Genomic DNA, 23,058 nt, shown 5'->3' with positions numbered 1-23,058 from the left:
TTCCCTCTATGACTTTCTCCTTTTCTGTCGCCGTGACACTATCTCTGATCAACAGTGCCATGCCCTCACCTCTTTTGCCTCCCTCCCGGTCCTCTCTGAAACATCTATAGCCTGGCACTCAAAGTAACCATTCCTGCCCCTGAGCCATCCAAGTCTCTGTAATGGCCACAACATCATAGCTCCAAGTACTGATCCACGCTGTAAGCTCATCCACTTCGTTCATAATACTCCTTGCATTAAAATAGACACATCTCAAACCATCGGTCTGAGCGTGTCCCTTCTCAATCACCTGCCTATCCTCCCTCTCACACTGTTTCCAAGCTTTCTCTATTTCTCTATTTCTCTATTCGCCTCTTCCTTCGGCTCTTCAATTTGGTTCCCACCCCTCCAGCAATCCTAGTTTAAACTCTCCCCAACAGCCTTAGCAAACCTCCCCGCCAGGATATTGGTCCCCCTGGGATTCAAGTGCAAACTGTCCTTTTTGTACCAGGTCACCTCTGCCCCAAAAGACATCCCAATGATCCAGAAATCTGAATCCCTGACCCCTGCTCCAGTCCCTCAGCCACACATTTATCCTCCACCTCACTCTATTCCTATACTCACTGTCACGTGGCACAGGCAGTAATCCTGAGGTGACTCCCTGTAGTCTGCTTTCAGGGCCTCCTCCCTTTTCCTGCCTATGTTGTTCGTACCAATATGTATCACGACCTCTGGCTGTTCTCCTTCCCACTTAAGGATATCATGGACGCGATCAGAAACATCCCAGACCCTGGCACCTGGGAGGCAAACTACTATCAGTGCTTCTTTCCTGCATTCACTGAATCGCCTGTCTGACCCCCTAACTATAGACCTCCTAATTTTTTTTGGCATAAATTTATTCAGGTGCTAAATCTTGGTAATAAAATTTCCACCTTTTTAGTTATGTCTATTGCTGCCAAGAATATTCATTGTGATGCCCCATTGGGAATTTCAGATTAAGTATCTTTCAAGAACTAGGAGTTGTATTTATCTGGTTTTCAATAAATTTCTTATACTTTTATCCCTTGTGCTATTCGAACATAGGACATGAAACAGGATGGCACAGGAACAGGCCCTTTGGCCATGATGTCTGCTAAACAAATTGAACTGGTGATTAAATGCCAGACTAAACTAATTCCTACTGCGTACGCAGTGTATGTAACCTTCCATTCTGTGTACATCCATGTGCCTATCTAAGAGCCTCTTAAATGTCTCATCATATTTGCCTCAATATGATCTTGGCTGCACATTTTAGGCACCAACCCGCTCTCGAGAGGCAAAGAAATCTGCCCCTCACATCTCCTTTGAATTTACCCCTCTCATCTTAAATTCATTCCCCTGTAACATTAGATATTTTAACCCTTGTCAGAAGTACCAGGTGTCTACTCTCTGTCTCTCATGATCTTTTCAACTTCCATCAGGTCTCTTCTCAGCCTCTGTCACTCTAAAGAAAACAGCTCAAGTTTGTCCAACCTCTCTTTGTAGCACATCCCCTCTAATCTAGTAGCATGCTGGTAAACCTCTTCCGTACTCACTCTAAAGCCTCCACACCCTTTATATAAAATGGTGATCAAGAATTGAATGCATGCTCCAAATGTAGACAAACCAAAGTTTTAGAAAGCTGTAACATAACTTAATAGCTCTTGGACTCAATGCCTCAACTAATGAAGGCATTCTTCTTTACAACCCTGTTGTCTCCAAGATGACAGGGTGCCTTAAAATAACCTATTTATTCTCCCAACTTCTCAGCCCCATCCCTTGGTTATCTGTAAAGCTTCAAAGGTTGAATACAGTTTCTGCAAAATTGTCCTAAGGACACTCTCATTCCTAGATCAAAAGTACACAGAAGAGTGTCTTGGATTGGTGATCCATCTTTTACCTCTAACCTTTCAGTTTCATTTCAATCTTTTCTGCTTTTGTTTATATGGAATGTCATTGTCCCTCACCTGCCTTCTGGTGGTAATCTGTATATTCCATCTGTAGATGTAGATAAAAATAAGCAGAAGTGGAGCAAAACTACAATTTCTTTCCTAAATTATCAAGAAGTGGTAAATACTACCTCAAGCATTTGTGGTTGAATTGTGATATGTCATTTGCTGCATTCTGAAAGGAATGAAATGTCCTGTATTGTGAAAAAAATGAAATTTTATATATATTTAAGGTATCCGGATTGATTGAGGAGACATTGCAGATCAGTGAATCACCCCTGAAGTCATTAAATCGTCTGCTGTATGATGAGTTTATTAAATCAGTGCTCAAGATTATTGAGAAGTTGGATCTGACTGTGGATAAGCAAAACCCAAATGAAGAAGGGGTATTATACTTTTTTAATGTCTTTGTTCTGATATGTAATCCGATTTTAACTTTAGAAATTTTGAATATTGTCAACAGCCATAGCAATGTTTCTTTAATTTCTTTGCCTGAAAAACAGGCTTGCTGATTAATATATGCATCCATAAATTGATTTGTCATTTCCCAGTTAAATATAACAGGAAATGGTTAATTGATTAGCCAGCAAATCTAATTTAGAAAATAAATATAAAACAAAATGTTGAAGCTTATGCCATGACTGAAGGTCTTTGGTTGATTTGCAGGGGTCCGGTGACATCAGCAGTACCATAGTAATTCCCACATCTGACCCAGCAGCTAATATGCACCCAACTAAACCAAAAGATTTTACTGCCTTCATCAATTTGGTAGAATTCTGTGGGTAAGTGTGAAAGCAGCAGAAAAGATTTCATCTTAATTATTTTTGAATACAATTATCACATTGTATGTATCTGTATTTGTAGCCATTGACTTGATTGCTATCGTATGTCAGTGCTTTGACGTCCCCATTTTATATATTTAAAATCAGTCAGTAGTTCCTTTGCCTTATAAATGTATAATTAGCTCTCAGTGTTAGTGTGGTCTTTACCATTGGTCTTATCTGGTAGGGAATCTACTTACAAGCACAGTATTCCTTCCTGGTCCTATGTAGAGTGGATTGTGTCTGACTTTCTTGAGCTCAAGCTCAGAATCATAAGATTACTTATATGGCTTGAGAATTCAATCACTGAGACTGACTTTTGAAAATGCTCTTCTGCACCATAATTAGTAATGGATTTCTGAGCACTAGAATTTAACTGGATAGTATTTATTTCATGCCCAGTTGCTCTTAACTCGAACTTTGGCATACTCTGTGCATAATTACTATTAAATAACTAACATTGTGTTTGAAATATATTCTTTATTCAAATAATTATTAGTATTTTTGGTCTAGATTGGTGGCATCATAGCATGGATGCGCTGGAGAACATTGTGTATCTGTGTCAATCTGGAGAATTTAATTATCTTCACTTTTGAATCAGGGAATTGTTATTGGAAAATCACACCGAGTACTTTGAACATTGGATGTACAGATTTGGACATGAGCTCATTCTGCGATCAACACAATTTCCCCTCGTCAGTGGATTTTACAAACTTCTGTCAGTTGTAATGAAAATTGCCAAAAAGATTAAGTATTTCCAGGTAATGAAATTAAATGCCTTTCACGTTTCTTCTTTCTCTTACCATTTTGCACAATAAACTATTCTGTGTCTGAGAGATGAGGAAGCTGACTAACTTAGAAGTGTCTACTAAGGGTATATTTGAGCCTATTGCTGGATCATAGGTAGAATTGAACTGTTCTATCACTTTCCCATTTTGAAATCACAGAATAACGAAGAACATTTTTGTAAGCAAATGGGTCCCAAGTATTTCTCTAGACTAGTCTTTACCTCCAGTGCTAGAGTAATGAGACCTAGTTTTGTGAAGATAGAAAATAGATTTTTGTAACAGATTCAGAATCAAGTTCAATATCACTGGAATACTGTATGTCAAGAAATCTGTTGTTTTGTGGTAGTAGTTCGTTGCAATACATAATAATTAAAAGAACTATAAATTACAATAAGAAACATATATAAAAATAAATTAAGTAGTGCAAAAAGAGAGGAAAAGTAATAGTGAAGTATGGTTTGTTGTCCATTCAGAAAGCTGATGGCAGAGGGGAAGAAGCTATTCCTGAGACATTGATTGTCTTCAGGCTTCTGTACTACCTCGTTGATGATAGCAATGAGAAGAGGGCATGTCCTGAGTGATGGGGTTCCTTAATGATAGATGCTGCCTTTTTGAGGTGTCATCTTTTGAAGGTGTCCTCGATGCCAGAGAGGCTTGTACCCATGATAGAAATGAGTTTACAACTTTCTGCAGCTTTTTCCAATCCTGTGCAGTACCCCACCATATCAGATGGTGATGCAACCAGTTAGAATGCTCTGCACGGTACGCCTGTAGAAGTTTGCGAGAGTCTTTAGTGACATACCAAGTCTCTTTGCACTCTGAATGAAATGTAGTTGCATTGTACTTTCTTTGTAATTGCATCAAAACGTTGGACCCAAGACAGATCTACAGAGATGCTGACACGCAGGAACTTGAAACTGCTCACCCGTTCCATCTCTGATGAGACTGGTGTGTGTTCCATCATCTTCTCCTTCCTGAAGTCCACAGTCAATTCCTTGGTCTTACTGATATTGTTGTGATATCTCACAACCAGCTGATCTATCTTGCTTCTGTATGCCTCAATAACACCATCTGAAATTCAGCTGGGGTTTGAAGTGTGTTGATTAGAACTGAGGGTTTGATTGTGCTGAATGCTGAGCTGTAATCATTAAACAGCAGCTTGACATAGGAATTGCTATCCAAGGCAGTGTGGAGAGCCAGTGAGGTTGCACCTACTGTAGACATATTGTGGTTATATTGTAGTGGGTCCAGGTCCTTCCTTAGAGAGGAGTTTATTCTAGCCATGACCAACCTCTCAAAGCACTTCATCACAGTAGATGTGAGTGCTACTGGTCGATAGTCGTTGAGGCAGCTCATCCTGCTCTTCTTGGGCATTGATAATGATTGTCGTCCTTTTGAAGCAGCTGGGAACCTCTGACTGCAGCAGTGAGAGACTGAAGATGTCCTTGAATTCTCCAGCCTGTTGTTTCCGGTGATCTATCAGGTATCAGGGCCTAATGCCTTTCGAGAGTTCACCACCTTGAAATATATTCTGATGTCAGCCTCTGAGACAGTAATCACAGGGTCACTGGATGCAGCAGGGAGTCACACAGGCGTAGTTTTATTTTCCCTTTCAAAGCGTTTATGAAAGGTGTTGAGCTCATCTAGGAGCATCACAGCCATTCATGATGATATGTTTCACCTTTTTGGAAGTAATGAATAGCCTGCAAACTCTACCAGAGATGATGTGCATCTGATCCTATCTCTAACTTTATGGAACATACATCAAAGTTGCTGGTGAACGCAGCAGGCCAGGCAGCATCTATAGGAAGAGGCGCAGTCGACGTTTCAGGCCGAGACCCTTCGTCAGGACTAACTGAAGGAAGAGTGAGTAAGGGATTTGAAAGCTGGAGGGGGACGAAGTCCTGACGAAGGGTCTCAGCCTGAAACGTCGACTGCGCCTCTTCCTATAGATGCTGCCTGGCCTGCTGCGTTCACCAGCAACTTTGATGTATGTTGCTTGAATTTCCAGCATCTGCAGAATTCCTGTTGTTTGCGTCTAACTTTATGGAAATTGTTTTTCTGCCCTTAAAATAGCCTTCAGTAGGTTGTACCTGGGCTTCTTGTATAGTTCTGGATCACCGGTCTTAAATGCCACAGATCTAGCCCTCAGCAGACTACGAATCCCCTGGTTCATCCATGGCTTTTGGTTTTGGTATGTCCAATATGTTCTTGAAGGCACACTCATCCACACAGATCTTTTTTTTTAATATAATTTTTTATTGAGTTTTCAAACTTGGTTACATGGAATAATAATATCTACCCTCCCCCCTCCCCCCGATACATACCCCTACCTAAAAGAAAAGAAAGAAAAAGAAAAAAAGGAAAAAAAAGAGCAAGACTGCCTGGATATTGGAAGGTCCCCACATGCTCCATGGGATTCGAAATAAATTTAATATATTTGTTTGTTTCTTTCCCCAAAGGACCAACATCTTTATCATCGGAGCACCTATATATACCATCCTATCTTTTGTAAATAAGGGTGCCAAATATTCAAAAATGTATCATATTTATCTCTTAAATTATAAGTAATTTTTTCAAGTGGAATACAGCTAAAAATTTCATTATTCCAATGATCCATACTTAAATACAAATCCGATTTCCAAGTAACTGCAATAGCCTTCTTGGCTACTGCTAATGCAATTTTTATAAATTCTTTCTGGTATTTATTCAATTTAAATTTCGGTTTTATTCCTTCAATGTCACCTAATAAAAATAATATTAGGTTATGTGGAAGTTGAGTTCCAGTAATTTGTTTCAATAAAACTCTTAAATTTATCCAAAAAGGTTGAATTTTGGAACAGGACCAAGTAGAATGTAAAAAAGTACCAATTTCTTGTTTACACCGAAAACATTGATCAGATAAGTTTGAATTTAATCTATTTATTTTTTGTGGTGTAATATATAATTGGTCTAAAAAGTATACTGTACTAATATGAGTCGAACATTTATTGTATTTGTCATACTGTCAAGACATAGTCTTGATCAATTTGTTTCATCAATATTAATACTCAAATCCATTTCCCATTTTTGTCTTAACTTGTGGATTCCTTGTTTAAGTGTCTATTTTTGAATCAGATTATGCATAAAAGAAATAATTTTTAAAATTTTTCCTTTTTGAATTAAAGTTTCAACTTCATTAGGTTTCGGCAAAAACATTGTTTGACCCAGTTTATCTCTTAAATAAGCCCTAATTGAAGGTAGCAAAAGAAAGTGTTATTTCATATTTTATATTTATTCATTAATTGTTCAAATGACATGAATATACCTCCTTCATAAGAGTCTCCTGTACATCTAATCGCTTTTTGGTACCAATTATATAAAAGTTGATTATCCATTGTAAAAGGAATAAGTCTGTTTTGAATTAAAGGTCTCCTTGCTAATAAAGATTTCTTTATTTCATCATCATCATTTATCTTATTCCATAGATCAATCAAATGTTTTAATATAGGAGATTCTTTCTTTTCCCGTATCCATTTAGATTCCCATTTATATATAAAATTTTCGGGTGTATTTTCTCCTATTTTATCTAATTCTATTCTAATCCATGCCGGTTTTCCATCATCAAAGAAAGATGCAATAAATCTAAGTTGATTTGCTTTATAATAATTCTTGAAATTTGGAAGTTGTAACCCTCCTAACTCAAATTTACATGTCAATTTTTCCAACGATATTCTTGACATCTTACCTTTCCAAAGAAATTTCCTGACATATTTATTTATCTCTTGAAAAAATTTCTGTGGCAATTGTATTGGTAATGTTTGAAACAAATACTGTAATCTAGGAAATATATTCATTTTTACAGCATTGGCTCTTCCCACTAATGTTATTGGTAATATCACCCATTTGTCAAGATCTTCTTGAATTTTTTTCGATAGCGGTAAATAATTAAATTTATATAAATTCTTTATATCATTATCAAGTCTTATACCTAAATACTTCATACCATTTATTGGCCATCTAAACTGGGTTGCTAATGGACATTGACTATAGTCTCCTTTAGTAAGAGGTAAGATTTCACTTTTATCCCAATTTATTTTATACCCTGATACTTTCCCATGTTCTTCCAATCTAGAAGATAGTTTACGTAACGAATGCAGTGGGTTTGTTAAATAAATCAAAACATCATCAGCAAATAAATTAATCTTATATTCCTCCTGATTAACTCTAAAACCCTTAATATCTGAATCAATTCTAATTAATTCTGCTAATGGTTCTATCGCCAATACAAATAAAGCAGGTGATAATGGACAACCTTGTCTAGTTGAACTTTTTAACTGGAATGGTGTTGAAATTTGACTATTTGTCACTACTTTAGCGTTAGGATTAGTGTTTAAGGTTTTAATCCAGTTTATAAAAGGTACTCCTAACCCATATCTTTCTAATACTTTAAATAAAAAATCCCATTCCAATCTATCAAATGCTTTTTCTGCATCCAAGGCTACTACCATACTCATTTCCTCCCTCTTTTGTGCCAAGTGAATAATACTAAGTAGCTGAGTTACATTACCTGCCAATTGTCTATTTTTAATAAATCCTGTTTGATCCATATGTATTAATTTTGATAAATATTTAGATAATCTATTAGATAAAATTTTTGTTATTATTTTATAATCCGTGTTTAACAAAGAAATAGGCCTATATGATGCTGGGTTTAAAGGATCTCTATCTTTTTTTGGCAATACTATTACAATCGCTGTCGTGAAAGATTCTGGAAGTTTATGTATTTTTTCCGCTTGATGTATCAACTCCATAAAAGGAGAAATTAATAAATCTTTAAACTTTTTATAAAATTCAGGCGGAAAACCATCCTCTCCTGGAGATTTATTACTTTGAAGTGATCCCAAAGCTTCTTCAACCTCTTTTAATGTAGAACGCATATCTAATCCCTTCTGTTCTTCTGAATTCAATTTTGGAAGGTTTATTTGTGATAAGAATCTTTCTATCTCATTAACATCGTTTTGTGATTCCGATTGATATAATTCAGAGTAGAAATTTTTAAAGGTTTCATTAATTTCTGAAGGTTTATAGGTAATTTTATTTGCACTTGTTCTAATTGCATTTATTGTTTTGGAAGCCTGTTCTGTTTTCAACTGCCAAGCAAGAATTTTGTGTGCTCTCTCACCTAACTCATAATACCTTTGCTTAGTTCTCACGATTGCCTTTTCCATTCGATATGTCTGAAGCGTATTATATTGTAGCTTCTTATTGACAAGTTGTCTTCGTTTTTCTTCTATCATATGTCTTTGAGATTCTTTTTCTAATTTTGTAATCTCTTTTTCCAATTGGTCTAGTTCTACCATATATTCCTTCTTAATTTTAGAAGTATAACTTATTATCTGACCCCTCAAATATGCTTTCATGGCATCCCATAATACAAATTTATCATCAACTGAATGAGAGTTTGTATCCAAAAAAAATTGGATCTGTTTTTTCATAAAATCACAAAAATCTTGACGTTTTAATAATATTGAATTAAATCTCCATCTATAAGTGGCTTCTTCCTTATCTGTCATTATTATTGTTATTAATAAAGGAGAATGATCTGACAGTATTTTTGCTTTATATTCCATATTTTTCACTCACTCTTGAATATTCATTGATAATAGAAAAAAATCTATCCTTGAGTAAGTTTTATGTCTATTAGAATAGAACAAATAATCTCTTTCTTTGGGGTTAATTCTTCTCCATATATCAATCAAGTTTAAATCCTTCATCAATGATAAGGTTAGTTTTGATTTTGATTTTGTAACAGCCTTGGTTGATCTATCTAAGTCTGGGTTTAGACTAAAGTTAAAGTCTCCACCTATTAATATTTTATCATGTGCATCAGCCAAATTCAAAAAGGCTTCTTGTATAAATTTTGCATTGTTTTCATTTGGTGCATAAATATTCATGAGAGTCCATAATTCGAGAAGAGTTGCCAGTGTATAATCACATATCTCCCCACCGAATCAGTTATTACATTTTGTATTCTAATTGGTAACGTTTTATTGATCAAAATTGCTACTCCCCTCGCTGTTGAATTAAATGAAGCTGCAACAACACTTCCCACCCAGTCTCTCTTTAATTTCTGATGTTCTGTTTCTGTTAAGTGTGTTTCCTGCAAGAAGGCTATATCTACCTTCATTTTCTTAATGCGTGTTAAGATTCTTCTTCTTTTCACTGGTCCGTAAACCCATTAACATTAAAACTCAAAAAATTCAATAAATTAGTCATTATTCTTAACAAAATTACTCCAATCTAAAAGGTTACTTAACATCTCAAGTCTCATAGTTCGTTGGGGAATCTCTTTAAACTTCACCATGTTGCTATGTGTTTCCCCCCCACTCATCCAAGCAAAAAGAAAGAAATAAAAGATAGATAAAATATAAAAAGAAAAATAACAAAATACCCCCCTACTAATGTTGTGAGTGAAAAAAACCACAACATTACCTCCCTCCATTTTGCCGGTCGTGGCTGTCACCACGATTGCACACATGAATCCCGTAGTGATTGGTCAGTATTTCTTCCAGCTCCCCCGTAACAAAAAAAATTATATATATATAAAAAAATTTAATGTCACTATTCCCAACTAATATTCCTCAAACTTTTACATTTCTTCCCCTCAAACATATAATTAATAATATATTTATATATTCTTCCGCCTTTAAAAATCCACCAAATCTATTCCCTGTCCCAGCCTTCATCTTTAATCCATCTTGCTCCCCTAAGATTTCTTCTTGTGTCTGGTGAGTATTGAAAGATTCTCGCACAAACTCCTTCGCCATCCAGTAATCATTAAAAAATCTTTTTTCTCCACCAGCCAAAAAAATCTTTAAGGTTGCAGGATAGTGCAGTATAAATTGATAACCATGATCCCATAGGACTTTTTTCACTGGATTAAATTTCTTCCTTCTCTTCAAAAGCTCATTACATATGTCAGGGTAGAAAAAAATTTTGTTCCCTTCTATCATCGATGGCCCTTTTCTATTCTTGGCAGCTTGGGCAGCGGCCTGTAGAATCCTTTTTTTGTCTTGAAATCTTAAACATTTTATTAAAATTGATCGCAGATTTTGGTCGTGTTGTGGTTTTGGTCTTAGAGCTCTATGTACCTGTTCAATTTCAATTGACCGATCTCCCTCTTCCATTTGCAAATTTTCCGGGATCCATCTTTGAAATTCTATTGGATTATCTCCCTCTATACCTTCTTTAAGACCAACAATCTTAATATTATTTCACCCAATAAAATTTTCCAGCACATCCATTTTTTTCCCACAACCAATCTCTTTCTGTTTTCCAGGCAAGAATATCATTTTCTGTTTTTTCCACTCTATCGTTGATATCCTCCATTGTTCTTTCCAACTTTTTAAGTTTCTTATCCGTTTTCTCCTGTCTTCTCATAGCTTTATCATACCTAATCTTCATGTTTTTAACCTCTATTTTTATTCCTTTTAATTCAAGCATTATTTGCACTGAAGTCTCTCTTATGTCTCCAGGATACCCTTTGCTTTTAATCTCTTCTTGTTCTTCTTCCTCCTCTTCTTCATCTGTTTTCTCTGGGGAATCCGCATCTGACTCCAGGTCACTTTCACTTTCAGTGGCAGTCAGTTCCTGTAGTTCGACTTGCCTATTTCTTTACGCATGCGCAATTCCCACTTCTTTGTCCCAGGGACCACTGCCGCCGCCATTGCCCCCTGTTCTTCAACACCAGAGATAAAATGTGTCTCCTCCGAAGGAGATCCAACCTGAGCCCGAGGTTCCATCGCTGTAGTAGGTCCTCTTTCCTTCCCATCTCGCGGTGTCATCAAAACGGCAGTCTTCTTCTGTTTCTGTTTACGAGGCATATCGATAAAAATAGTCTTGACTAGTTTATAAGTAGTTTTCAAAAACTATTTATTAACTTTTCTTTGTTTAAACGGTACTTTGCTGATTTTTTACGGGAGAGCTTGATTTCCATGTCTCAATCCTACGTCATCACGTGACGTCCCCCCCGCCCCCATCCACACAGATCTTGATGAAGTCTAGTGACAATCGTGTATTCATTCAGATCCAAAGGTGAGTTTCTGAATATTGTCCTGTAAGCACCTATCCACCTATCTTGACCATACCGTCTTGGTCCTCACCGCTGGTGCTGCAGTCTTCAGTCACTGGGAGTAGAGGTACAGTCAGATGATCAGACTTTCTGAAGTGCGGTCATGGGATGGCACAGTAAGTGTGCTTGATGGTGGTCTAACTGTGATCAAATGTGGTGGCTCCTCTGGTTCTGCAGGTGATATGTTGATGGTAGCTGTTCAGAGATCTCTTCAAGCTGGCCTGGTTGAAATCCCCCACAATGACGGGGAGGGTATCCGGGGGTGCTGTTTCATGACTGCTGATGACAGTGCTCAGCTCTTCAGTGGCTGTCTGACGTTGGCCTGAGGTGGAACACTCCCTTAGCAGATAAAATGGAGGATGCCTGACTACTAGGTATTCTAGGTCGAGTGAACAGGAATGAAACAGAACTGCCACATCTGTCCACCATGATGAGTTAATCATAAAACATATTCCACCTCTTCTGCCTTTAAAAGATTGATCCAGTATTATGCTGCTTTGTAAAAGCTCTTGGGATAAGGTATTTCTGCTGATATCCATATTGGATCTATTACCAGTCTTAAAATCTCAACTTCTTTCCAGACCCAGGCCAAAAATATTTTCTCCAAGACTGTCCAAAAAAAAGTGTCATAGATTTATACACCCCAGTCAGGACATTCCTCACCATTTGCTGGAGAAAATCACCCCGACTGCTGATGTTTTTGTGTTAATTGTTTCCTCTAAGTTGAGAATATCTGTACTATTGTCACTATTGTCCTTTCTTATAAAATGGAGAGCAGAACATTCATTGTTATCTGAAGATGACCTTACTTTGTTGCCAATTTAACTTTTTCTGTGCTTTCCAATGTTGGGATTTCGCACTCAACCATCTCTAGAGTTTCCAGAGAATGGTGCAAAAAAGAACATCCAGTGAGCGGCAGTTCAGTGGGCGACAAAACCTTGTAATGAGGTAGATCAGAGGAGAATGGTCACACTGGTTTAAGCTGACAGAATCAGAATCAGCTTTATTATCACCGGCATGTGTCGTGAAATTTGTTAACTTAGCAGTAGCAGTTCAGTGCAATACATTAAATGGAATAACTGAATAGATAGATAAATAAAAGTATATGCATATTTGTGCAAAAGCAGAAATAATATATATTGAAAAAATGAGGTAGTGTTCACGGGTTCAATGTCCATTTGGTGAACAGATGGCAGAGGGGAAGAAGCTGTTCCTGAATCGCTGAGTGTGTGCCTTCAGGCTTCTGTACCTCCTACCTGATGGTAACAGTGAGAAAAGGGCATGCCCTGAGTGCTGGGAGTCCTTAATAATGGATGCTGCCTTTCTGAGACACCACTCCTTGAAGATGTCCCGGGTATCATCAACAAATTTATGGATTTTTTTTTGAGCTATACCTAGCCACACAGTCATGGGTATAGAGAGAGTAGAGCAGTAGGCTAAGCACACACCCTTGAGGTTCACCAGTGTTTATCATCAGTGAGGAGGCGATATTATCACCAATCGGCGCAAATTATGGTCTTCCGGTTAGGAAGTCAACGATCCAATTGCAGAGGAAGGTACAGAGGCTCAGGTTCTGTAAATTATCAATCAGGATTTTGGGAAGGTATCAGTAACACAAAGAACCACGAGTTACAACAGTGGTGTGCAGAATAGGATCTCTGAACGCACAACACCTTGAAGTGGTTGGGCTACAGCAGCAAAAGACCATACTGGGTTCCACTACTGTACTCATGTGCATATGTCTGAGAAAATTAATTTGCCAGTTACATGCCCATTCTGCCAGTTTTAATATCTTCATGTAAATTTCTCATTCTTTCTTTATTAACTACCATGCCCAATTGGTTGATGCTTGCAAATTCTGAAATTCTATTTCCAATTCTATAAATTAATGTTAATATAGAAGTTTATACACCTAGCCTGGTGAATGCTACAAACAGCTGTTCCCTGCTTTGGCAGACGCTCTCTGTGTTTGATTTTTACAGCCAGCTTGGTATCAGCTACTTGCTCCTTGCTGCACATTCTATGAATGCAGTTACGTGTACTGTGTGTGGAAAAAGTGACTTGTTGCCTTTGCTGTTTTGGTCTCAATTGGATGACTGATCATTAGAAAACTTGTGTTTTGCTAGGGTATTAACAGAAAATCGCAAAAACATTGCCCCAGGAACCCAGAAAAGTTTGCCTGTTTTGCTTTATTTGGCAAGTTTGGAAAGGAGGTAAGTGATGTCAGAAAAGCTTTTGAATACCTTTGTACTGCAGGAAAAGTTAGATTCTTCTGTGCAGGTTGTTTGTTGCTAACCACTGATAATGCCGGACGACAAAGATTTTGCTTCCTTAATACTTTGGTGTATCTTATGGATTTCGGGCTGCTGATCATGAAAATCTCCATGAAATTTCCCTATTATGCACCATTTAAAAAAATCAGCTATTTCATAATTCAAGTAAATTAAAATGTTGCCCACAATATCTTGTCCAGGCATACCTGGGCATGCTTAGGCAGGACAAATACTGCATAGCAGGACAGGTTTTAGAAAGGCTATACCTTTCCGTGAAGGATTTTGAAACTTGAGACAGATGTTTCCCAGAATAACTGATGTCAAGCAGAATAACTGATGTCAAGATTAAGGAATGCATTTTTGTTGGTCCACAAATCAAACAGATCATCAATGACAGGCAATTCAAAGAACTTCTAGTGGGACTGGAGAAAATCACATGGAAGGCATTCAAGGATGTTGAAGGATTACTTGACAACTATAGAACACCAAACTATGTGCAGCTGGTTGACAACATGCTTTAGCCATACAAAACCATGAAATACAACATGTCAATAAAGATTCATTTACATTTCTTCCCTGCAAATCTTGGGGCTGTCAGTGATAAGCATGGTGAAAGGTTTCTCCAGTACATTGTAGGCATGGAGAAACGGTATCAGGGCAACTGGAATCCATCAATGTTGGCTGATTATTGTTGGACAGTTAAGCGAGAAGCATCAGACACTTAGGTGCAAATGAAAATCATCAACGAAACATTTTTAGCTTAATTGAACGATTGCAATGCGTCAGCACTGTGATGCAATTAAACACATTATATTCAGTAAAAGTTAATTTCTTGTTTCTGCAATTTCCTATGTGATACAAGTTGCCTGAAGTTATATTTGAGTTGAGCTTCAAGCAGTCTGTCATAAACAAAAAAAATTCTGAGGAAGCAACACTTCAGAAAAAAATCTGTTGTCTAGTATAATTACTTTTTTTTTGCACTAACATGAATCATCAATATTTAAAGAAGCTGGCAATGTGAGATTTAGTTATTAAAAATGTCAGATGATCAGGTAATTAGAATAATAAAAGAAAACTTGTGTTTTGACTTTTTGGCCCACGTGCTATGGCCAAATTACAGTGGCTAAAGAACTTACCAAGTGCACCTCCTTGGATTTGGGAGGAAGCAGGAATATCCAGGGCAAACAGAAAGAATATGGAAGGTTCACGTTTAGGCCACTGAAAAATGTGATGCTGCAGCACTACTAACTGCATCCTACCGTTGTCCTTGAATAAGCATGATGTTTAAGAAGTTATCCCCAGAATCTTTGCCCACATTTATTCCTATTATTGTTATGAAAGAGAATATTTATGTATTTTCTCATTGTTGATTGTGGGAATTTATTGTGCACATGTGCACTGTCCCCTTTCTCATAATATAATGGTGGCTTTACTCCATCACCTTTGAACTGATTTTGGGCATGTTGAAAAAGACTTGCAAAGCATTATAATTGCATATTTCTTGTTATTAGACCCTGAATAAAGAGTTGATCATTTTTATGTTAAGAAACTGAAAAAAATGTTGAATGAAAATTTTGCCCTATCATAAGCTCTTTAAGATTAATTCCTTTTCTACAGCCGTTGTTAATTGAGTGGTATTTCAATCATTTTATTGCAAGCAGAGGCACTGGTTTTCCTTGAGATTTTTTAAAATCATGGATTCTATTTATCTGATGGAAATAATGCTGCTTTTCCCCATGTTTTATATTCTTGAATAAGAAAAACCCTGAGAGGCACCAAAATAAGCCCTAGGTTTTGCTGATTGCTACTCACCGCTGAAATATACACACTCTCTGCTCTGTATATGTCCTTTATGAATAAGTTGTTAATGAGTGCTCTGAGACCGAATCAACAGAGCCTGGATTTTATATAATAGATGTGGGTCAGATGGGTGAGCCCAAATAAGACTTGTCCATGAAGCTGCTGTGTAACAGCCTTTGACTGGCGACAAAGTCATGCTTCCAGCTTTGGCATCTTTCAAAGCTCGCAAGTACTTATTACATTTCAGGGGCAATGAAAAATGAAATGAACATTTTATTTTAAAATGATAAAGAAAATAGGATAATATGAAAACAATAAATGGAAAAGGTAAACAATATTGACTGATGCACAAATAAGGGATTTTATGTACAATGAGCCTAATCTCACACTTTGTCACATTATTTGTTGTAGCTGGCGCTGAGAATGAAACAGTACAAGGATGAGTTACTAGCTTCCTGTCTGACTTTTGTGCTCTCCCTGCCTCATGAAATAATTGAACTTGATGTCAAGACTTTTGTTCCTGCAGTACAGGTTAGTATATTTCCCCAGCCTTTTGACTTACAGTACCTTCCATATCAGTGTTTTGAAATATTATTCTCAACTCTGTTGGTTTATACCATTCAAAGTAAATTTATTATCAAAGTACATACATGTCACCATATACAACCCTGACAACACACATCAAAGTTGCTGGTGAACGCAGCAGGCCAAGCAGCATCTGTAGGAAGAGGTGCAGTCGACGTTTCAGGCCGAGACCCTTCATCAGGACTAACTGAAGGAAGAGTGAGTAAGGGATTTGAAAGTTGGAGGGGGAAGGGGAGATGCAAAATGATAGGAGAAGACAGGAGGGGGAGGGATAGAGCCGAGAGCTGGACAGGTGATAGGCAAAAGGGGATACGAGAGGATCATGGGACAGGAGGTCCGGGAAGAAAGACAGGGGGGGGGTGACCCAGAGGATGGGCAAGAGGTATATTCAGAGGGACAGAGGGAGTCTCGGCCTGAAACGTCGACTGCACCTCTTCCTATGGATGCTGCTTGGCCTGCTGCGTTCACCAGCAACTTTGATGTGTGTTGCTTGAATTTCCAGCATCTGCAGAATTCCTGTTATATACAACCCTGAGATTTGTTTTCTTACGGGCATACTTAACAAATGCATGGTAGAATAATAATCATAATAGAGTCAGTGAAAGACCGTACCGACATGGACATTCAACCAGTGTGGAAAAGACCACAAACTCTGCAAGTACAAAACAAAAGAAATAATAATAATAAGTAGATAAGCAATTAATATCGAGAATGTGAGATGAAGGGACCTTGAAGTTGAATCCATAGGTTGTGGGAACATTTCAATGATGGGGCAAATGAAGTCGAATTACGTTAGCACCTTTGGTTAAGATATAACAGCCAGTTAATCTGCTGCTCAGCTGTGATGAAAGGATACTGGGTTTGAAGAAGTCATTTTATACTTTTACTAGTCAGTCTTTCCCAATATTGCAAGAAGTGAAGATGGCTGTGTCTCAGACATATGACCATTCCATGGTGTAGCTCATGAATCCCTATTTAATGTTTTCTTTTTAATGGGGTTGGTTGATTTATTTGGTAAGAAATTTGTCCTTCTATTTCATTGAACAAAATCATACAATTATGATGGTTCTGAAGACCATTCTGTCCGTCAAATCATGCAGGCTTGATGTATGTCCCATTTGCCCACATTTTCTATGACATTCTTTAGGTGTTTTTCCAATCTCCTTGTGAAATCCATCAGTGTTTTCTTTTGCCTTGCAGACAGTGCTTAACCCCACATTCACGTCTGTATCTGTTTGCTATTAATTTATGTCTGTGTCTAGTAATAAAAGCTCACATATTATTTGGCCGCCCAATCATCTGCTGCTCATGCATGGTGGCTTTCACGAGAACATCTTGGTCTTTTTACACCTAATACCTAATTGCTCTCCATTTAACATAACTTCTGCTTCTCTGCGGATGATCTCACATATTTTCTTGCTAACTACCATCTGCCTTGCTCTTGCCCTCGCCCTCTCAATCTGCTTGTCTACATCCCTCTGTCACATACGTCATACAGAATTTGATAAGTTCAGCAGTGAAACTGAAACAGGAGTAGTTGGTTTTCTATTGAAATAGCTGAATAAATGACTCCTGTAGGCTGGGAATGATAGGAATTTACCCATCTCCATTTCTAGGCTGTGAAGACCGCCCCATTTCCCACACCGCTGCATGGTTTCTTTTGATACCCAAAACGCCATGGGTAGTCACCTCAGTGCTCCATGTCTCTACTCTTGCAAAAAAAAAACTTTCAAATTGGCTCTGTGTGGTATGGAGGGGCTCAGGTTCAGAAAAAACTACAGGAAGTTGTAAACTCAGCCAGCTTCATCATAGGCACTAGCCTCTTCAGCATCCAAGACACCTTCAAAAAGAGGTTCCTCAAAAAGGCGGCATCCTTCATTAAGGACCCCCATCACACAGGACGTGCCCTCTTCTCATTGCTGCCGTCAAGGTGGTGGTACAGGAGCCTGAAGACACACACTCAATTTTTCAGAAGCCACTATCCCTCCGCTATCAGATTTCTGAATGGTCAATGAACACGTTCTCTGTACTTTTTCTTCTCTTTTTGCACAGCTTATGTAATTAATGTTTTTATATATACTTTTTATTGTAATTTATAGTTTTTATTACAAAGTACTGCAGCCTCAAAACAACAGATTTCATGACATATGCCAGTGATATTAAACCTGATTCTGATTCTGAAGTGGTGATCAGTTTGAGATACACTGCCCATAAAAAGTACTCACCCCCTTGGAAGTTTTAGTGTTTTACAACATTCAATCACAGTGGATTTAATTTGGCTTTTTTTTTGACACTGATCAACAGAAAAAGACACTTTTGTGTCAAAGTGAAAACAGATCTCTACAAAGTGATATAAATTAATTACAAATATGAAACATAAAATAATTAATTGCTTAAGTATTCATCCCCTATAATACGACGCAGCAGATCATCACTAGTGCAGTCAATTGGTTTTAGAAGTCTCATAATTAGTTAAATGGAGATCATTGTGTGCGGCCAAGGTGTTTCAATTGATCGTAGTAAAAAACACCTGTATCTGGAACATCGAATGCTGGTGAGTCAATATCCAGGAAAAAAAACACACCATGAAGAACTCCATGAAAAGGTTATTGAAAAGCACAAGTCAGATGGATTCAAGAACATTTCCGTCACTGAATGAATCATCAAGAAATGGAAAGTATGGTATAGCTGTAAATCTGCTTAGAGCAGGCATCCCCCCTGCTCAAAAACTGAGTGACCGTGCAAGAAGGGGACTAGTGAGGAGGCCACCAAGAGAACTAGGACAACTCTGGAGGAGTTACAAGCTTCAGTGGCTGAGATGGGAGAGACTGCGCAGACAGCAACTGTTGCCTGGGTGCTTCACCAGTCACAGCTTCCTGGAAGAGTAACAAAGAGAAAGCCACTGTTGAAAAAAATCTCACATGAAAGCTCGGCTAGAGTTTTTCCAGAAGGCATGTGGGAAACTTTGAAGTCAGCTGGAAAAAGATTCTGTGGTCTGATGAAACCAAAATTGAGCTTTTTGGCCATCAGGCTATACGCTATGTTTGGCATAAGCCTAACACTGCACATCATCATAAAAACACCATCTGTACTGTGAAGCACGGTGGTGGCTGCATCATGCTGTGGGGATGCTTCACTGTTGCAGGCCCTGGAAGACTTGTGAAGGTAGAGGGTAAACTGAATGCAGCAAAATACATGGAAATCCTGATGCAGCCTGCAAGAGAACTGCACTTGGGAGAAGATGTGTTTTCCAGCAAGACAATGACCCCTAAGCATAAAGCCAAAGCTACACAGGAATGGCTTAAAAACAACAAAGTTAATGTTCTGGAGAGGCCAAGTCAGAGTCAAGACCTCAATCTAATTAAGAATTTGTGACTAGACTTGAAAAGGACTGTTCACTCACGATCCACATGCAATTTTTCCCCATTCTTTTTTACAAAACTACTCAAGCTCTGTCAGATTGCATGGGGATCGTGAGTAAGGGATTTGAAAGCTGGAGGGGGAGGGGGAGATGCAAAATGATAGGAGAAGACAGGAGGGGGAGGGATGGAGCCGAGAGCTGGACAGGTGATAGGCAGAAGGGGATACGAGAGGATCATGGGACAGGAGGTCCGGGAAGAAAGACGGGGGGGGGGGGGACCCAGAGGATGGGCAAGAGGTATATTCAGAGGGACAGAGGGAGAAAAAGGAGAGTGAGAGAAAGAATGTGTGCATAAAAAAGAGTAACAGATGGGGTACGAGGGGGAGGTGGGGCCTAGCGGAAGTTAGAGAAGTCAATGTTCATGCCATCAGGTTGGAGGCTACCCATACGGAATATAAGGTGTTGTTCCTCCAACCTGAGTGTGGCTTCATCTGTTACTCTTTTTTATGCACACATTCTTTCTCTCACTCTCCTTTTTCTCCCTCTATCCCTCTGAATATACCTCTTGCCCATCCTCTGGGTCACCCCCCCCCCCGTCTTTCTTCCCGGACCTCCTGTCCCATGATCCTCTCGTATCCCCTTCTGCCTATCACCTGTCCAGCTCTCGGCTCCATCCCTCCCCCTCCTGTCTTCTCCTATCATTTTGCATCTCCCCCTCCCCCTCCAGCTTTCAAATCCCTTACTCACTCTTCCTTCAGTTAGTCCTGACGAAGGGTCTCGGCCTGAAACGTCGACTGCGCCTCTTCCTATAGATGCTGCCTGGCCTGCTGCGTTCACCAGCAACTTTGATGTGTGTTGTTCATTAGAACTAAGTTATTTTCATTTGAACGGTGAGGTTGCACTCTCACTCAATGTCAGCAAGACCAAGAAGCTTTTTATTGACTTCGGGAGGAGGAAACCCTAGGTCCATGAGCCAGTCTTCATCAGGGGATCAGAGATGGAGAGGGTCAGCAACTTTAAATTCCTCGTGCCATTATGAAGAAAGCATGGCAGTGCCTCTACTTTCTTAGAAGGTTGCCAAGATTCAGCAAGCCATTTAAAACTTTGACTAACCTCTATAGATGTGTGGTGGAGAGTATATTGACTAATTGCATCATGGCCTGGTATGGAAACACCAATTCCCTTGATAGGAAAATCCTAAACAAAAGTAGTGGATATGGCCCAGTCCATCATGGGTAAAGCCCTCCCCACCATTGAACATATCTACATGGAGTGCTGTCATAGGCAAGCAGCAACCATCATCAAGAACCCCTACCATCCAGACCATGGTCTTTTCTTGTTGCTGCTATTAGGAAGAAGGTACAGGAGCCTCAGAACCACGAGTTTCAGGAAGAATTATTACCCCTGAGCCATCAGGATACTTACCCAGAGGGGATACCCACTCACCCCAATACTGAACTGTTCCCACAACCTAGGCTCACTTTCAACGACTCTCCATCTTGCGTTCTTTATTTATTGCTTATGTATTTATAAGTAAATTGAATTTCTGAACTGCTGCTCTTCAGATAACCTGTTAGGGAACTGGAGCTGCAGCTTGATGACCTTCGGCTCATTTGGGAAACTGAGGATGTGATAGATTGGTGATACAGGGAGGTAGTCAGCCCCTGTAGTTTGTTCCAGGAGGCAGGTAACTGGGTGACTATCAGAAGAGAGAAAGGAAATGGCAGCCAGTGCAGAGTATCCCTGTGGCCATACCCCTCATTTATAAGTGTACCACTTTGGAAAGTGTTGAGGAGGATGACCTACTGGTGGGAGCTGCAGGGATTGGGTCTCTGGCACAGTGGTGACAGGGGATTCCATAGTTAGAGGGGTAGACATGAGATTCTGTGCAAATGTCACTCCACTCTTCAAGAAGGGAGGGTGGTAGAATAAAGGAAATTATAGGCCTGTTAGTCTGACCTCAGTGGTTGGGAAGAAGTTGGAGTCGATTTCATACTCATAGTCATACTTTATTGATCCCGGGGGAAATTGGTTTTTGTTACAGTTGCACCATAAATAATAAATAGTAATAAAACCATAAATAGTTAAATAGTAATATGTAAATATGTAAATTGTGCCAGGAAATAAGTCCAGGACCAGCCTATTGGCTCAGGGTGTCTGACCGTCCAGGGGAGAAGTTGTAAAGTTTGATGGCCACAGGCAGGAATGACTTCCTATGACGCTCTGTGTTGCATCTCGGTGGAATGAGTCTCTGGCTGAATGTACTCCTGTGCCCAACCAGTACATTATGTAGTGGATGGGAGACATTGTCCAAGATGGCATGCAACTTGGACAGCACCCTCTTTTCAGACACCACCGTCAGAGAGTCCACTTCCATCCCCACAACATCACTGGCCTTACGAATGAGTTTGTTGACTCTGCTGGTGTCTGCTACCCTCAGCCTGCTGCCCCAGCACACAACAGCAAACATGAGAGCACTGGCCACCACAGACTTTTTATGGATGGAGCCACATGATAAAATAGGCCGAAGTCAGTATGCTTTCCTAAAGGGAATATCTTGCTTGACAAATCTGTTAGAATTCTTTGAGGAAATAACAAGCAGGATAGGCAAAGGAGAGTCAGTGGGTGTTGCGTACTTGGATTTTCAGAAGGCCTTTGACAAGGTGCCACTCATGAGGCTGCTTATCAAGATAAGAGCCTGTGGTATTACAGAAAGGATACTAGCACAGACAGAGGATTGGCTGATTGGTAGGAGACAAAGAGTGAAAATAAAGAGAGCCCTTTCTGGTTGGTTGTCAGTAACTAGTACTGTTCTGCAGGGATCGTTGTTGGGACTGCTTTTTATGTTGTATGTCAATAACTTGGATGACAGAGTTGTTGTCAAATAGTCAAAATGATTTGTGGTCAAGTTTGCGGACAATAAGAAGATAACATGGAGGGTCAGGTAGTGTTGAGGAAGCAGGAAGGCTACAAAGGACTTACAGTAAGAATGGGCAAGCAGTGGCAGATGGAATACAGTGTAGGGAAGTGTGTGGTCATGCACCTTGGTAGAAGAAACAAAATCAGAGTCTAATTTTTAAACGGAGAGAAGGTTCAAAAATCAGAAGTTTCAAAGGTACATTTAATGTCAGAGAAATGTATACAATATACATCCTGAAATGCTTTTTCTTCACAGCCATCCACCAAAACAGAGGAGTGTCCCGAAAGAATGAACAACAGTTAAATGTTAGAACCCCAAAATCCCCCCCACAGTAAGCCACAGCAAGGCAACAATCCCCCCTCCCCCCACCGGCAAAAAAAAGCATCGGCACCCACCATCAAGCACTCAAGCACGAGCAAGGCAACGGCAAAGACACAGACCTGCAGTACTC

At 39.1% G+C, this 23,058-nt stretch overlaps 1 protein-coding gene across 3 annotated transcripts in view; it reads left to right on the top strand.

The window, feature by feature from the left end:
• prkdc (protein kinase, DNA-activated, catalytic subunit) overlaps window positions 1-23,058 on the top strand; it is a 303,035-nt gene that overhangs the window by 66,558 nt on the left and 213,419 nt on the right. For all 3 annotated transcript variants that reach the window (XR_010019774.1, XM_063063262.1, XM_063063255.1), the window contains exons 16-20: window positions 2,180-2,332; window positions 2,613-2,728; window positions 3,369-3,528; window positions 13,795-13,881; window positions 16,153-16,272. Coding sequence is in view for 2 of the 3 variants with exons in the window: in XM_063063262.1 (XP_062919332.1) it covers window positions 2,180-2,332; window positions 2,613-2,728; window positions 3,369-3,528; window positions 13,795-13,881; window positions 16,153-16,272 (636 nt within the window). In the remaining variant the exon portion in view is untranslated. The remainder of the gene's footprint in view (window positions 1-2,179; window positions 2,333-2,612; window positions 2,729-3,368; window positions 3,529-13,794; window positions 13,882-16,152; window positions 16,273-23,058) is intronic.

Source organism: Mobula hypostoma, chromosome 1 (assembly GCF_963921235.1).
Source record: "Mobula hypostoma chromosome 1, sMobHyp1.1, whole genome shotgun sequence".
Lineage (NCBI taxonomy): Eukaryota > Metazoa > Chordata > Chondrichthyes > Myliobatiformes > Myliobatidae > Mobula > Mobula hypostoma.
This window is presented reverse-complemented; position numbering and strand designations above follow the sequence as displayed.